General features: G+C 40.6%; 1 protein-coding gene across 9 annotated transcripts in view; it reads right to left on the reverse strand.

Annotated features, from left to right (window-relative positions):
• The window catches only part of DMXL2 (Dmx like 2), a 98,895-nt gene that overhangs the window by 7,889 nt on the left and 72,994 nt on the right, over positions 1-18,012 (reverse strand). For 6 of the 9 annotated variants that reach the window (XM_061595743.1, XM_061595745.1, XM_061595742.1 and 3 more), the window contains 12 exons: positions 17,048-17,229; positions 15,167-15,297; positions 12,413-12,498; positions 10,867-11,068; positions 9,882-9,999; positions 6,792-6,854; positions 6,282-6,368; positions 6,043-6,164; positions 5,264-5,417; positions 2,599-2,659; positions 1,912-2,039; positions 738-815 (listed from right to left, as the gene is read on the reverse strand). In XM_061595743.1, the coding sequence (XP_061451727.1) occupies positions 738-815; positions 1,912-2,039; positions 2,599-2,659; positions 5,264-5,417; positions 6,043-6,164; positions 6,282-6,368; positions 6,792-6,854; positions 9,882-9,999; positions 10,867-11,068; positions 12,413-12,498; positions 15,167-15,297; positions 17,048-17,229 (1,412 nt within the window). The remainder of the gene's footprint in view (positions 1-737; positions 816-1,911; positions 2,040-2,598; positions 2,660-5,263; positions 5,418-6,042; positions 6,165-6,281; positions 6,369-6,791; positions 6,855-9,881; positions 10,000-10,866; positions 11,069-12,412; positions 12,499-15,166; positions 15,298-17,047; positions 17,230-18,012) is intronic. The other 3 variants (XM_061595750.1, XM_061595744.1, XM_061595749.1) reach the window with 1 other exon arrangement.

Raw genomic sequence — 18,012 nt, forward strand, 5'->3', positions numbered from 1 at the left:
GGTTCATCATTGTAAATTCCAGAGCTATACACAACAGTAAAAATGCAGTATACTACAACATCACAACCTTTGTTAGATAGTAAAACTGAAAGGCAAAAAAAAAAAAGTATTAAACTATATATAGCAAGCAGCAGCAATAAAAACCAATTTCAAATGCCTGGGCAAAGAAGAACGTCTTTACCTAATGCGGGAAAGACTGTAATGCTGGCTCCTGTTTCTTTTGGAGAGCCTTCCAAAGAGGGGGTACCACCAAAGAAAAGACCTTCTCTGTACATGGATAACACCCTTCATCAATTCATGGCACTCAACTTTGGGTGCCATTGGAAGGGCCTCAAATAAAGTTCTTAATGCACAGGCACACTGGGATGGGAGGAGGTGCTCCTTTGGGTCCCAAGTCATTTAGGGCTTCACATATAAGAACAGCACCCTGAATTGGGCTCAGAAGAGAATAAGCTGCCAATCAAATCCTTCAAGAATCGGTGTAATACGCCTCCACCTAGCTCAACCACCCAAAATTCTTGCAGTCGAATTCTGAACGACTCTAAGCTTGAGTTGTCTTCAAGGACAGCCCCAAGTCCGTGTTTATAGTGTGTTGAAGAGCAACTGCAGAAACTGGAACCAGTTGTATTGTTTGGACTTGCTAGTTTGAGTTTTCCTACAACTCTTTTTTTTGGGGGGGGGGATGGGGGGAAGGACATTCAAAATAAAAAATGTAAGGAACTGTCCTGATTACTTACCAGATAAGGTTTAGGGTTAGTTGCGGTTTGGTTAACTTGCCAAATACTTAAGAATCCCTCTCCGTCAGCTACACCACACTGCAAGAGACAGATGTCGCTCATTTCATAACAGTATTCATGATTTTTATGAAAACATGTCTAGTTTTCAGCAATCAAGTCCTGTACTGCTTAAGACAGAGGCTCCCAAACTGTGGTCCATGGACCACCAGTGGTCTGAGAGCTTCATTCAGGTGGTTCGCGACTTGTCTATGGATTTCTGGTTGAAGATGGGAGACGGCACAGCCATCCCATGAAATATACTTATTTTAATTGTATTTTTATTGCTACTTTTATTTCTTATCTATTGTATTTCAATTTGAATTCTATGGAAAAAATCATACAGCCTCTAGCACAGCACATTGCAATTGCTGTAACAGGCAGAAAAATCATAAAAGTGGTCTGCCAAGACCCTCAGCAATTTTAGTGAAACCTTTTAAAATCTTTTATATGAGGAAGTTTATTAGAAACCTGTGCCTATCACTCTCCGCCAGGGATGGGAAACTGTGGCTGTCCAAATATTGTTAGGACAACAACTCCCAGCATCCAACAACATCCAGAGGGTCACAGGTTCCTCATCCCTGGTCTAGGTGAACGTACAGTCTGTCCCCATAGAAAGCAGCTTCCCATCTTCTTTTGATCAGTTCTGTAGTCAGTACAATTTTGTGTTCATACACATTTTTCTAAAATGCTTTTCTAAAGCCATCAAAATTGTGTAACACATATTTCAGCAATGTTTATTAATAAACTCTAATGCAGTTTGTTGCTGTATTCATAGGAGGAATTCAATGCTAGTCCTACTTAGAGTAGACCCACTGAAGTTAATGAACATGACTAACATAGGTATATTAATTCCAATGGTTCTGCTCTGAGGAGGACTGCATTGAATGTAACCATATGTTTCTTCGATATTACTTTTTTTTACCTCTACAGAGATGACTGGTTCTATTCTAATGACTGCAAAGCCTTTCAAATGAAAAGCAGGCTATTAAGTATCTGCAGAACAATTAACAGTGCAATCCTGCACAGGTCTACTCAGAAGTAAATCCCATTGAGTTCAACGGCCCTTAATCCCAGGTAGGTAGACATAGGATTGCAGCCTTCATGCTGATTTAGAAATCTGGATAGGAGCACTCACCTTATTGCCCTGAGAATTAAAATACATTCTAGTAACCCTTGCATTGCCTGCTTGTCGGAAGCACACCAACTGTTGTGGCCTTGTCCACTCAAACATTCGGACACTACCATCCTGGGCTCCTGTAAGGTCTAGAAAACACCCATGCGTATATACACATACACGCATAAGACTAAGTTAACAACATATCACTAATGAAAGAAGAAAATGAAATAGATCACATCTGCTATACAACAGGCTATCTTCTAGGGATGGATGAATCAGTTTCATCCACTTTCCCTCTGTTTCTTCCCACCCACCCCTTCTTAAATTCACATTTTTTTTAAAAAAAAGTCAGCATAAAAAAGTATGCATTTTAAACACATTTCTCTAAATGTATGCATTTTTTGTACGCAACATTGCCTAACATACACATTTTTGCAAGCAATTTTCCCTAATGTAATGCATCTTTTGTATGTTATTTTCACTAGTATAACACTTTTGTGTGCACCTTTTCCGAATATACACATTTTCATACACCTTTTTGGGTTGGAGAACTGCAATGTAAAATTTGGAGAAGGACAAATCGCAAAGGATAGCTGCATGTGGTTTGTGTATGGGTTCAGGAACTGTGAACCAGTTAGGTTCACATTGAAATACATTTGTATACATTTGTCCCCCCATTAGAGCTGCTAAACATAAACTACTTACAGTACTGATGGACTGGATGGGAAGTCATTCGTTTCACATTATTCAAATTACGCTTGATGAGCTTTGTGTAAAAAAATAAATTTATTTATTTAGTTGATATGTATACCACCTTTTTGCCAAGGCGCTCAAACCAGTTTACAATTCTCCCACCTGCTCACCAGCAAATAAAAATAACACAATCAAATCTGCTACAAGACTAGACAATAAAATATATGCAAGAAAGAGGGATTATGTGCGTTCAGATGTATTTGTGTTCAAGTGTCCTAATCCTACATATGATTACATGGAAGTATGTCCCAAAAAATTCAGTGAGATTTAGGCCACTTTCACACTATAAACCTATTCCACTATTATTCCACTTTAAAAAGTCTTGGCTTCCCCCAAAGAATCCTGGGAAGTGTAGATCATGAAGGGCGCTGAGAGTTGTTAGGAGACTCTTATTCTCCTCACAGAGCTACAATTTTCAGTAGTTAAATAGTCAATCCCTCTTACCAGTGAGTTCTGTGAGGGAAATCGTAGTTCTGTGAGGGCAATAGAGGTCCTCCTAACAACTCTCAGTACCCTTCACAAACTACACTTCCCAGGATTCTTTGGGAGAAGCCATGACTGTTTAAACTGGAGTAATAGTGGAATAAATGTATAGTGTGAATATGACCTTCTATCTGAGTAAACATGTATAAGATTAGGCTACAAGAACCAGCATATCACAGCAACATCTCACATTACATCTCAGAGGCTGGTGTGCATCTGTCCTGGCTGAAGTTTTACATTGCCATGTGTGTCAGCTATCTCCATTTAGTCATCTGTTTATATATAATAGCTTAGCATGCAAATAAAGCTATTTTCTCTATGCCACCTCAGATCTTTTTTATTTGCGAGGCATGGAGGGGCAGGAAAATTTGGCAGTGGTGTGAATCATAATGCCTGATCCATGTGTTGAGGTGCTGCACATGACAGATTTGCCAAGGGGATCCATTTAAAGCAGACTGCATGTCACAGGCTCGGCAGCCCTGAGTAACTGTGAAACGAGAAAATGCTGAAACCACAGCTAGGATGAATTCAGGTGGAAACAGAAAATGTTTTTTAAAAAAGACAAGAGAAAAATTGAACATGTACATTTCAGTCCACATATGCATGCGCGCACAAAAAGCACAGTACAGACACATATACCCCAATCCAGGATGAGTGACCACGCATGGAAGCTGATCACTTCACTGGATCAGACACGTGTACAAATCAGTGCTGTATACAGAGAAGTAACAGCCTGCAGTCAACTTTCTCAGAGGCTGTGCGATCAACATTATTTTATTAGTCCCTTGTTACCCAAAGGTCTCCAAGCGACTTACAACTTTATTAAAATATCAGGCAGGTGTCATCTCTGTTATCTTTTCGGCCCCTTTTGAAGACTTTCTTCTTTCAACAAGCCTTTTAAGTTGAGACCTATCCCAGTCTGTGTTGGAATTGCTTTTTAATATATGTTTTTTAAAACTATATGTTTTTTAACCCTTTTTAAAAGATGTTTTAAAAGCTTTTTTAAAAACATGTTTTTAAAGTTGTTTTGTTTTGGTGTATTTTAAGGTCTGTTTTTATGATGTTTTGATGTGTTTTTAGAGCTTCTGTTTGCCGCCCTGGGCTCCTGCTAGGAGGAAGGCGGGATATAAATCAAATAAGAAATAAATAAATAAATAAAAACAAAAGTAAATATATCATACCACAAGACAAAATAATGAGAGGAACCACCACTATACAGCCACAGAAAGCTATGGCAGCACACCAGTACAAACACTATCATCTCAGTCTATCAAATGCCTGGGGGAAAAAAAGTTAAGTCTTTACTTGGCGCCGAAAAGATGTCAGTGAAGGCGCCAGGTAGATTTCACTGGGGAGCATATTCCACAGATGGAGAGGCACAAATGAAAAGGCCTTTCTCTTGGCACAACCCTCCAAGCCTTCCCCAGAGGGGGGACCTGGAGGAGGGCCTCAGAAGATCTAGATCTTGCACAGATGGGTGCTATGGATTCAGTTGCCAACTCCCACTCCAAACAGCTGGCCTTGTCAAAGCTGAGTGTGTGTGACTGTGTTCAACAACTCATAGGCATGGAAATTCACCCAGGAAGGACCTTCTGATGGCACTATGAATTTCTATAGTTGAAGTATTAAAAGGACAAACCCTGAACAATCTTTGAATCAAAATAAGGGGGGAAAGCTGAGTTAGGCTGCTGAGAGTTGTTGGAAGACCATTATTCCCCTCACAGAGCTACAATTCCCAGAGTTCCCTGGGAAAAGGGATTGGTTGTTAAACCATTCTGGGAACTGTAGCTGTGTGAGTGGAATGGGGTCTCCTAACAACTCTCAGCACCCTAAATAAACTAAGTTCCCAGGATTTGGCGGCGGGGGGGGCAGAGCCATGACTGTTTAAAGTGGTATAATACTGCTTTAAATGTATATTACAGATGGTGCCTGAGTCATACACACCATTGGTAAAAATAAACTGTATATGGTCTTATGCGATCAGGACATAATCCCTTAACACAGGGTAAAACTTCCAATTAGTTTGGTGTTTATGCCATCTAGTGGCCATTATACCTTTCACAGAAATAAGATGAAAAGACAAAATATTTGATGTGATGGATTAGAAGAACCACACAGAGACAAAGCTACTTACCACACCAGCTCCGGTACTTGTCTGCCCGCTGCCAAACCACGGCATAGATGAAGCTGACAAAGAAGAAACAGGCTGCATCTGAGCCACTGCGAAAGACGCTGTGCTGGACTGAGTGAGCGTCGTGGTGGAACCACGGAAGTCAATGTCATCTGAACTGAAAAGGTGAAAAATAGAGCATTTAAAATCTTACATGCCTGGTTGATTGTTTTAAAAGTAATCTTATCAGCACCAACCATCTAGGAGCTGGGTGACAATGGGGGCAAAGAGAACACCGTGGAATGTATTCAGTGTATGCTAAGTAACATGTTCTGTTAGCGCAACGATTTACGAGTGCACAATTTATCTATTTATTTATTATTTGATTTATATCACGCCCTTCCTCCCAGTAGGAGCCCAGTGCAATGATACTCCCTCCTCCCCCTGTGTGCCCCTTAGATCCATCCAGAGCAGATTTGGGGAGGGCATGGGGTACATGCTGGGGGAGGTTGGGGGGAAAGTTCTGTTACTGTGTAAATCCTTGTACTAATGGAACCAGTGAATTGAATAGTGCCTTGACATTTATCAAAATTGATAATTCGTTATATTTGCAGAGCACTCTTACCATTCATTTACAGTTGAAAACATTGTTTAAATTAATGTTTCAATGATACATTGTTCATGTTTCAGATTTTTGAAATATTAAGCGGTATATAAATGCCTTAAAATACACTAATAAATACTTCAGGTATTATGCATGTAACTCTCCGTTTAAGTGAGGTTGCAAGGCACCAACAACCAACCTTCTAGATTCTCGGTCATACTCTTCTCCAATCCATATATATGGCTGAGCAGCCAAAAGAGCGGAGACATCAAGTTCTTGAACATCATGCGTAGAAGCTAAAACTATCTCATTGATGTTTGCCTGCACAGCACAAAAGAGAAGAGCGAGTTTCACCTTCTAGTCCCTAGAGTAAGCACAATGACATCGGACAAGCATTGAGTTTAAAGGGGGTGGATGGGTGGGGAGAGAAGGCTTTACCTTATTGACTGCAAATGCCATGATCATATCTGACTCTTTGTGTATAATTTTTGCTCTTCCCCCAGGGTAGCCAAGTTCTGCCTCAACCTATGAAACATGAAAATTGGATATTTTAAACTGGTGCATTCTAATGTTTCGCTGTGATATGAATAAACAGAAAGATATATGAAAAAGAAGCATGCAAAAAAAAGAACTTTAGCAACACCTTTTTTTTTTGGCAGAAACTTGTCTTTGGACTTCCAGGTACTCTCCTGAGTGTTGCAGAAGCCAAAAGATGTAAGTTTCAAATGGTAGCACACAAAACTGGGGTGCGAGTGAGGGATCCGAGGTGTTTGTGCGGCCCCAGTTACATAACAGAGCCCAACGTTAGTGTACAGATTACAGATCCGACAGAGAGACTGCACAGATCACGTTGTTAATATATTATCTTTAAGCAAAAGAGAGAAAGGAAAGCCAGCCCCAGAGAAGTTTCAAAAGTGTGGTGAAAGGTTTTGGGAGGCGGGATACTACCTTGTGCTTATAATCTTCCGCTATGCTGTTTTGAGTGACCTGCTTCTCACGATCTTCTACAGACTATACAACACCACACCGGCACAAACACAAAACACATGCACAAAGAAATATATATATATAAAAAGAAGAATGAAAACATTCCAAAGTAGTGTTTAAAACGACAGCTTTTTATGTCGGCAAAGGATTACAAATGCATAGGTTTTTAAAGGGAGAGGGCTTAAACAAATTCACTTTGAAATTCACTGTGCTTCCATGATGATCACAGACATGTATGGCATAGTAAACATATCAAAGAAAAATAAACACATAGACACGAACGTATTACTAGTCAGGGGATTTTTAACACTACTATCAGCGCTTGTTGGTCCATAGTGGGAAAGAGGAGGGACAGAGACTTAACAGTGAGAACTGGCATGGGAAACACGTTGTGGCTTGGTCCAGATGAAATATACCTGGATCCATAGTTTGACGAGAGGAGGCTAGTCCATTAGGACAAATGGAGCACTGCCTTACCAACCTCAGTTCTGCTCTCAGCTAGATCCCATCTGCCTGCCTCTTTACTTACTGTCCTGCCCAAACAGGTCGAAGTCAGATGCAGACACGAAGGTGTGCTTTTCTTTAACAGGTTTAATGGAAAGTCTCAGTTCAGAGCGCTTCATGAATCAACCCACAGGTTACAAAGGATTCAGCGACTTTATTAGGAATAGCTAGGCATGACTACTCTGCACTAAGATGTTGTTGCAGCAATTAGACACGCCTCCTTACTAGCCTTAAGTAAGGATAGGCGGGCTCCCTACTTGCGTGAGAAAAGTGTCACTGTTGGGAGCACATGCCCGCTCAGAGGAACAGTGACCCTTAGAGCCTGCCTGCACCACAGCCTATGTGTTTGAGATGAGGGCGGCTGGCCCATGGTGAGCAAGGAAGGGGGCTGAAGGGAAGGTGGAGAGACAACTTCCTGATTGGGCAGTGTCTCATCGGTGGTAATTGGATCTACAGGGGTAGAGCTGTCACTGGCAGAGACATGGGAGCCTTCAGGCTCAACCACATTTGAACGCACGTCACTAGAGCCTTCCCCCCAAGTCTGTCTCCTCCTCCTCACTCCACGCCCATTCCACTGGGCTCATGACACTTACACCGAGTCCAGGGGTGACGGCACCGGGTGTCAGCCTCCTCCTCCTCAGTCTCAGGGTTGCCCTTGTAGAACTCAGCAGGCAGCAGGAAGATGGAGGCAAAACTAGAACTAGCTGGCTCTGCGTGTCATTAGCTCTGGCTCCACCTCTGTTGGGCTCCCTGCCTGTTGCCCTACCAACCTCAATGAGCACCAGCCACTGCTGGGTTTGACATGGAATATTATGGGCTTGCATGCTCCTGCTCTCTTTCCTGCCCCATGCAAACATCCTCCTTCCTGACTTCCAGGTTTGGAGCCAAAGCTGGTGTTTCCACTGACATTTCTGCTAACCATATTTGGCTTAAACCGCAGCTTGCAAAAAACACTTCCGGTTAGCAAAAATAACCACTCATAAGGTGCTCCTAATTATCAAATTATGGTCCGGAAAATCTGACAGCGTTACATCTGCACTGAGCCCTTTGCTTTGAAACAAAAAATATGAATTGCTGACAGTTTGATCCTACCTCCGGCCCAGCAAGCTTTGCCAGCATCTCTCCTCTTAACCATTCCAGTTATCGGACCAGATCTGATGCACAGAACCTCCAAGCCTCCTAAGGAGGCCTCCCATTGAGACACATGGGCAACCTATTAGGCTATCTATGTCAGAGTCCCTGGCAAATGTGTAACACAACACCTCCCATAGAATACATGGAACAAGACCATAACAACTCCCCTTGTGGTTGTAATTGCTAGGAAGATGCTAAAAAATGCAAGACTCCAAAGCCGATCAGGAATCCTGGTATTAAACAATCTTGGCTTTGTTGTCTGGTAGTTAATCTTGGTCCAGAGAGACTTCCTGGTTGCTTTCCAACTTGGGTGGGAGGAGTGAAGGGGAGCAGGCAAAAGAGTAGTTCATATGGAGGCTTATTAAGTCAAGAGGATTGTCTGAACTCTGTACCACTAGCTCCTAAGATGAGCACAAACATTCCCCCCATCAACTTCCATGGATAGCAGATGAAGTTCCACAAGCATGGGGTTCCCTATCTTACCCTTCCTATCATTTCTGAATGTTGCAGCGCCCTGCTGGACCACATTTGAAGGATCATTTCCAAAGCTCTATGTGACTTCATGTAAGCAGGACCCATGTGTAAGTAGGTCTCCCCACTTTTTTCAGTTTTGGGATAGAAATGTGAAGGAACAAAATGTAAACATTGGGGGGGAGGAAACCCAAACAAACTGTTTTTTTCCTGAAAAAATTAAAAAAATCAGTTTTTTATCTGAACCTTCACATCTCTATTTTGGAATCAACTTTGTATGTGCATACTGGTGAGTCATTACAGAAAAGCCCTTGTGTAGGGGGAAGTCCTGTGTATTCTGGAGCTCCTGTGTACATAAGGAGTCAGTCCTGGGGAAGGGCTGCAGCAAAGCGGCAGAGCATCTGCTTTGTATGCAGAAGGTCCCAGGTTTAATCCCTCACATCTCCAGGTAGGGCTGGGAACGTCCCCTGCCTGAAGCCCTGGAGAGGCACTGCCAGCCAGGGTAGACAGTACTAAGTTAGATAGACTGATGGTCTGACTCAGTATAACGCTGCTTCCTATGTTCAGTGCACAAGCATCAGACCAACTGAGCAGGTATTTGTGGTACACGCACACTAATGTCCTGTGAAGTTCAGCTAATGTGTGTCTAGGAATAGTCATTTACGTAAAATGATTTGCATTGCTCTGTTCTGTTTGCATATATATTGCTGTACACTGCCTTGACGTAGTTTATATGAGTGTGCGATTCATAAATATTTGCACAAATAAATCAGTTATAAATGAAACACACAAGCGCATCATCAGGCTCACTTTAACACACTGCTGAAGGAAAATAACGATGAAACACCGGTCTATAAAATAAGTGTTACAACAGGTGACTTCAAGGCAGAAGAGAGCTCTTACAACTTCAGCAAGTGTCATTTGCAACTCTGTTGTGCCTACCTCACTTTGTTTTCTTTTCTTGGTGAACATGTATCGGATGAAAGTATCTTGTAGCAATTCTTGTTTTACCAGGAAATGCCACAACCTTTTAGCTGGCAGTGCTGAATAATCTTTTGATCTATGAGAGTCGGGGCAGGGGGGAGAGAAGGGCGTTAGAGAGAATTCCACAGTTTCTTTTACCAACACAAGGAGGGATATAACTGGGGAAAAAACAAAAGAGCCAAATGAAACAGATTAGCCACCAGAGTATGAAAAAATGCACTGCCCGTGTGGATTTCTATTCATAAGCAACACTCCACTGTTTTGATCTCAAAAATGAATGACTGGAAGCAGCTAGGGCTATAGATCAGGATCACACAGGCACACAGGTAGCATGGAAAGGCTTTGCATTCACAAATGATCAAAGTTTTAAAGTTCTGTAGCACACAAGAAGCATTCCCCCAAAGTGGGTGTGCAAAGAGTCTCTGTGAATAACATATTCTGTGGGCACTTAGCCAGTTAAAGCTCGTGTAAAAATAAAAGGGGGGAAACTGCCGAAAAGAGCAAATAAATCAAGCGTGCACAAGGCGCCATCATATACATGGAAAATAAAGGCTACAGTCATTTCTAGCTTTATTCACAAGTAGTTTTGTGAATTGCTATTAACTGAGGGGCAATAAGTAAGTACATTAATAAATACTCTACAGATTAAGGATTCATTCTTAAGTAAGTATTATTTGTGTGTTCATAGTGTTCTTGAAAATCTAGATCAGGGATGGGGAACCTGTGGCCCTCCAGATGTTTCTGGACTCCAACTCCCATCATCTCTGGTCATTGACCATGCTGGCTGGGGCTGATGAGAAATGGAGTACAACACCATCTGGAGGTCTACAGGTTCCCCATCCGTGCTCTAGATGATGACAACTGTTTATAGAATTTGTTCACTTTCCAGCAAAGCATACGGTATAATTTCCATTTAAAATAAAAATAAAAAATAAAATCCTACTTGAATGGTGTGTTTTCAGGGTCAACCATCGCTTTTATTCGAGCAGCAGCTGCTCCAGCTCCTGTGCCAAATTCAGGGAAACAGGTGTTGATATAATTTGGCGGTGGGCCTTCAAACTGATCCATTCTTTCTTGTAGGATCTGTTCCCAATTTTCCAAATTTTTTATCACAGCAATGCCCAATGGTGATGTGACTGGGAGATCTAAAAAAGCAATGTGCAGTTCAGTAACTACTCATCCAGAATTGTGTGCATTGACTACAGCAAAACATAGCCCGTATTAAAGGAACTGGGACACAGACCTGTGACACAAATCTCCTTAATATTTGCATGTGCTAATATACATATATATGCGCCTCTAGGAAATTACATTGATGGATGGCTTAAGTCTCACCAGCACTGCACCCAGCTGCTCTATATACATAAATTTTAGATTGTACTGTGATCAATAAAACAAAAATATCTCTTGTTTCGTTAATCACAGTTGCGTAGATATTATTTTAGTGCTTCACTGAACCCTAAAAGGGATCCAGAGAAAGCTTGTTTGAAGTGCTGTTTGATCCTTACAACCAAGGACTGTCTAAAACAGAGGCGAAACTCCAGGCCTCTCTATTCAGCCCTTGGGACTCTCACTAGGTAGGTCCCACCCTCTCCCCATGCAATTCCCATTACTGTCCCCTGCTGCACATCTACCTTGAGTGCTACAGCTTGCTTGGAATGGGTCCTTGAACTGTGATAACACTTCTAGCTTGATTGGATAAAGACACAGTCCTCCCACTTGTTTTGTTCAATAAAAATGAATGCCTATTTTTAAACTCAATTTATTGCATTCCAAAGCTGCAGAGAAGTGCTGGGTCTGTGCTAAGGTGTGCTGCTGCAGTTGATGGAAGGCAAAAGCGAAGACCAACAAGCCACATGGATGAGCATGCACACCTTGGAATTCTTGGCAACAGCAGAGATGCAATATATTAGAGATTAAGAGAAGGACTGTATGAACTCGGACCAGCAGTTGTAACCATCATCAGAGGCCCTCCCTTAGGACTCTTTCACCTCCTTGGAGTTAGCCAAGTGGCTACTGGAGACAGGGCCTTCTTTGTAGTTGCACATTTCTTTCCATGAGAGATCTGCCTGGTTCCTTTTTTATGCCAAGAAAAAACTATCCTGTTTACTTGGGCTTCATGTTTGTTGTTCCATTTGGATTTTCTACATGGCACCTGGACAGGCTACTGGAACTGTTTTAATTCATGCTATTACCCTTCCTTTCCCTTTTTAAACCTGCAACTTAGTGCTGTGCTGATGTTTTTTCTGCTGCTTGATGTTTTTCCTTTGCAATGGTTTCAATTCAATCTCAGTGATGCATTTGGTGGCTTAAGTGCCATTCATGGGAGAAAGGTGGCAAACAAATGTTTTAAGAAGTAAATGGATGAATGCCATTGAATTCAGTGGGGGGGGGGGTTGAGTAAACTTGCTTCGAATTGCACTGCATGGCTCATTCTCCGAATCTGCTTCCTTTGCATAGAAAATGTTATAATGTGTAGTGCAACTCACCAGATATTTCTAAACCAGTAATGGGGAAAAAGTTCTTAATATTGTTCAGAGCAAGTTTTACCATCACCAAATGGATAAGAGCCCAGCTGCAGAAAAAAAGAACAATTGAAATTTTGTAAAGTAGAAGACAAATTCAAATTAATACAATGGTTCAAGTTTGGCACCACCATTCCAACCACATTTTTAAAGGTGCTTAACAAAATAACAGCAGCAACGAACAAATGGAATTTGGAGGTGTGCGAGTCCTCAATGCTAACTTACCAGACCATTATATTTTATTATTAGATTATTGATCTTTCACAAGCAAATTAAGGGTGATATCCAACTTCACTGAGTTCAATGTGTCTACTCTATGTATGACTTACTGGAGATCACCCTAAGTTAGCAAGATGCTTCGTAGGTTTTAAAAATGCTTTTAAAAAACATTAAAGGAACATCCCATTTTGATATATCTCAGCAATTAAAATAGAAAAGGCAGATATTTTTTAAAAAGTTTGATCCTTCTTCTGACACAATACCTAAAAGTGAAGGTTGCTAAGAGACTTATGATCCGAGTTTGGAAGGATAAATAGTCGCCATCTATTATGCAATGGGCTGAGGAACTCACTGCCCTGGCTACATTGGAACATACTTCACATAGACATCAATTTCACATGGATACCTATTTGGACATCTCGAGGGCTTATATTAACTTATATGCATAACTCAAGATGCATACACGAATAGTTATTGCATCCGTAAACAGATGGTAGTTTATTGTCATTATTATTAGTATCCATATATTATTTCTTTTTCCTTGTTTTATTTTTTGTACCTTTAATACATTTATTTTATTTCATTATTTTCTTTATTTCCTTTTCCTTGCCTTTCCCTGTTAACTTAATAATAATAACAATAACAATAACAATAACAACTTTGCAAATAAAAATAATAATAAAAAATAGAAATGAAGGTAGATTATTGGTACATGGCATGCAATTATAATCCTTCGGCCATCTCCTGTATCAGCCTTTCCCCACCTTTGAGTCCTCAGATGTTGCTGAACTACAGTTCCCATCATTCCTGACCATTGGCCATGCTGGCGGAGGTTGATGGGAGTTGTAGTCCAGCAGCATCTGGGGACACAAAGGCTGTCTTGTATGTTTACAGGGACACTGACAGTATAAACCTATGGATTTTAATTCAAGTGTTCCACTGTGTTGAGTGGGCATACTCCCGGGTTCAGTGCACTAAAGTTTACTAAGCACACTTACAAAGAAGGAAGTATGCTCTATTGGGGCTGGAGGAAAAATCAATTTTGTACACATTTTAACGAGAAACTACCTAATTTGTGTTTCTCAAACCAACATGAAAACCAAAGCAAAACTACCTTTCAAAATCTGCACTTTTCTGAATGTTACAATTGCAGTTCTTCAACCAATGTGTACAAAAATGCATATATTAAAGTGTGTAAAAATGCATATATTAATGAAAGCAACATACAAAATGTATTCTATTGGGGAAATTGCTTGCAAAAATGTATAAATTAGTCAAAACTGCAGGAAACATTTGAAATATATATTTTTAGGACCCACTCTAGCTGTGTTTGTAATTTGTTTTAGACTGGGTTTAATGTTGTATTTTACACTGCTGTGCACCACCACGGCACTATGTGGTGAAGGGTGGGTAAAAAATCCGATGATGATGATGATGATGATGATAATAGTAGTCGTAATAATAATAATAATTTTATTTATTTATTATGAGAAATTTGCATCAAACTGCTGCTGAATTTAATGAGGTTTTTTTAAAAAAATGCAGATTGCCACAGAGATGTGGAGAAATTGATGTAAGATGGAAAGTACAGAAAAGAAATGGGGAGAAACTGAAATCGACAGATTTGTCCATTCTTATGTCCTATTAAACTGAATTGGACTTACTGAGTAAATGTCCACAAGAACAAGCTGAGATAAGTTATTGTATCTCCATAACTAACACTGTGGCACAGTATGGACTGAAGTGGCAGGTTGCAACCAGCTTGCTGAAGCTAAGCAGGTTTCCATCAGGTCAGTGCCTGGATGGGAGACTACCTGGAAACCCCCCCAAGCATGCTGCCTTGGCTTCCATTATGGAAGAAAGATAGGATATAGAAATTAATAAATATTCATTAATTTAAACCAATATTTATGTTCATTATATGAAAGCCACATTAGCCTTCTGTAATAAAGAGAGAGAAATGCATTTGATGACACATTTAAGACTAATTATGAGATTTTTAAAAAAATTGTGCAATGGCATACGCTTTCAAAAATGACCTACTTCGTCAGATGTTGAATTGGAACTGAGGAGTGTAAGGTGGAAAGGCCAGTTCAAAGCTGATCAAGAGGAAAGATTCTAAAGTTTTTAAAGATACAATAATAATATGAGTTATGAAGAATCTTTCTGCACTATAAAGAAACCATTATCTGTTACCTCCCCTATTAACACAGTGAAATTTCTGCAGGAACCTCTGCTTAGCTACATTTTCTGCCTTACTTTCTGCAGTTCCAGCTCAGCATCTGAAAAAGTAGGTTGTTGCCTAGGTGCATATGCCATTTTATAATTAAGAAATAAATAATTGCACCTAGAATGGGTGCAAACACACACACACTTCTTTCTCTTTATAAAAATACAGATTCATACGAGGACTCAACAAATCTCGTTTCCGTTGGGAGAGAAGCTGGATGTCCTGCAAGCATCTCTTGGCATTTTAGCCCTGTTACCGTTGTCCGCTACCTGTAAGAGTTGGCATCCTTGTGCTCCAGGATTTGCATATCAGAGAGGAAAGCATCCTCGTCCTCATCTTCGCTATGGATGCTTTCATCAGAATCATATATCACACCACTGTCTGAAAAAGGAAGGAATGGCTGTAAAGAGAGGACAAAATTAGACATCAACATAGGTTTTTTTTACACCAAGTGCAATTATCATTTTCACACTTGTTACTTAATTTTGTAGATGCAGGGAAAAGAAGCATCTTCATTATAAATGTCTGTGGCTACAATCCTGTACTTTGGAAGGCAGGATAGAGAGTGGCTTCCATTACGGCCACCTCTACTTCCAGTTGCTTCTGCCTTAGGGATGGCAGAGAATTTGGGGAACAGCCATAGCTCAGTGGTAGAGAATCTGCTTTGCATGCAGAAATTTCAGTCCCCACCAACTCCAGGTACGACTGGGAGAGACTCCGTGCCCCAAACCCTGGACAGCCATTGTCAATATTGAGCTAAATGGACCAACGGTCTGATTCAGTACAAGGCACTTCCTATGTTGCTTCCTACGATCCATTTCACAGTGGATCCCCCCCCCCACTTCCACATTTGTCCTACTGAAGCAGTCCCACAGACGAAACACATCTGAGGCTTAGTCTTTAGGTCTACAACCTTTCTGGGGGCTGGTTCCCTAAAATGAGGGAATGGTATAAAGGAAGTTGAAAGGGAAAACCAAGAGGGTTAAATCTCTCCAAAACCACAATGTTAGCAGCTCAGGTAGAATGTATATTGCAAATCAAGAAAAGTACCATCAGTGCCAAAATGTCCCTTCTATGATGAGCTTCCGCCGGGCCTTGAAGACCTGGCTCTTCAGGCAGGCTTTTGGGGTGGGTTAGGTTCTTACTGTTATGGTTTTAAATTTTAAAGTTTTAATGTATTGTTTTTTATCTTGTACGTTGCCCAGAGTGGCTGGACAACCAGCCAGATGGGCGACTAATAAATTTAATAAATAAATAAATAAATAAATAAATAAATAAATAAATAAATAAATAAATAAAAAGGATGCCTGTGCAAAAGGATGCCTGTGTGGTTAATTGCAGAGTCATCCCTTCCTTCTTCCAGTAGCCCCCTTCCCCTATTCCCCATTGCTCAGAAGAGCCACCTGCACTCCAGGTAAACGTTTTGGAGACGTGAGGTCTGCTTGAGTTAGGAGGGGACACAAAACCTTCATTCAATAAAATTCCTTCAGCTAGCTAATTTTAAGATCCAAGCTAAAATGACCAGAGGAGGGCGAGAAAGATGGTGAGGACCCTGGAGACCAGTACCTATGAGGAATGGTTAAAGGTGTTGGTCATGTTTAACCTGGAGAAGTGGTGTGGTGTGATAGCCATCTTCATACATCTGAGTCACATAAATTATGGAGCTAACTGCTTTTTGGTTGCTCCAGAAGGTAGGACCTGGACTAATGGGATCAAGGACAAGACAAATGAAACATAAGGAAGAACATCCTGACAGCTCAAGTTATTTGGCAGTGAAACAGACTGCCTTGGAAGGTGATGAACTCCCCTTCATTAAAGGTTTTTAAGCAAAGGCCAGATGGCTACCTAACAGGGGTGCTGTAGGATGCGGTAGGGGGTTAGACCAGCTGACCTTTGAGGTCTCTTCCAACTCTATGGGTTGGGTCCAACTAAGCCCAGCTCGGAGTAGAACCACTAACATTAATGAACCGAAGAAAGTCATGCCCATTAACTTCAATGGATCTACTCAATAGGACTAGCACTGATACCACCCTATGACTCTATATTATATTTTGGTTTAGCATATTAAAGACGACAGGCACTGCATTCGAAATGCTGCCTTGTTTTACAAGGAAAAACAGACATATTTGTGACACACAAAGCCATTTTACCTTTGCGACAAAATAATCTAACATGCTGAGTTCTGGAGGGATGAATTTTTCTTTGTAAGATGGTCTTTCTGCAGGCACAGGTGGAGGGACAACACTGTCTTTCACAGGTCTACCCGGCACTAACATCCTCATGTTGAATCTCCGGCGATGCTTATCCATTTCTTCAGAAGGAACTGGAGGGGCTGAATGCAGAGAGTTTTGATAGCTACAACTACAGATACAAACTGGCACTTTAAGTGGTTATTTGGACCTTTTGGTGTATATTTTTTTATCTTAATCAAAAGTGCACAGATAATGAAAGCTGTTAGACTGAAAACATAAAACTAACAGTGTTAAAACTATTTGGTACTAAGTCGATACCTTAAAAAAAAAGACTACTGTAATCTTCAGACAGATCCTATGCAAGTAGAAGGCTACTTCATATGTTACAATAATAAAAAGTGGTAATGATCCAAGCACTGTGAAAATGAATTTGATCAGAGGAGGTTCCGAGTTTTAGAATTGCATTTCCTAACAATGCCACTGCAGTGGTTGTTAAATGACAACAATACAGAGATAAAACTAGATTTTTCCTTTCCCAAAATCTGTTTGGTTAGGCCACACTGAAGATTACACTTACTTTATTACAAAATGTGCTCAGATTTTAAAAGTACATATCTTCTCTTCACGCAAGCGGGGCTGGGAGATATAGTCAACAAAACATAGTCAACATTGTCTAGCACTGGTCAAACATGTCAAACATCAGTCAACCATTTTTTAAAAGATAGACCAGTTTAATAAAAAAAGGACCAAAGAGGCTTTCATCCTCAAGTTTAGATATCTATTCTGACTGCAAAAAAAGATTAAAAAAATAAACTATATGGATCTTTACATTTTTTAAATAATACAACAGTTTACATGTGTGTGTTAACAAAGGTTTATCTTCTCTTTGGCGTAACAAGTGTTATCCCAAACAGTTATAAATG

This window comes from Rhineura floridana, chromosome 14 (assembly GCF_030035675.1).
Source record: "Rhineura floridana isolate rRhiFlo1 chromosome 14, rRhiFlo1.hap2, whole genome shotgun sequence".
Lineage (NCBI taxonomy): Eukaryota > Metazoa > Chordata > Lepidosauria > Squamata > Rhineuridae > Rhineura > Rhineura floridana.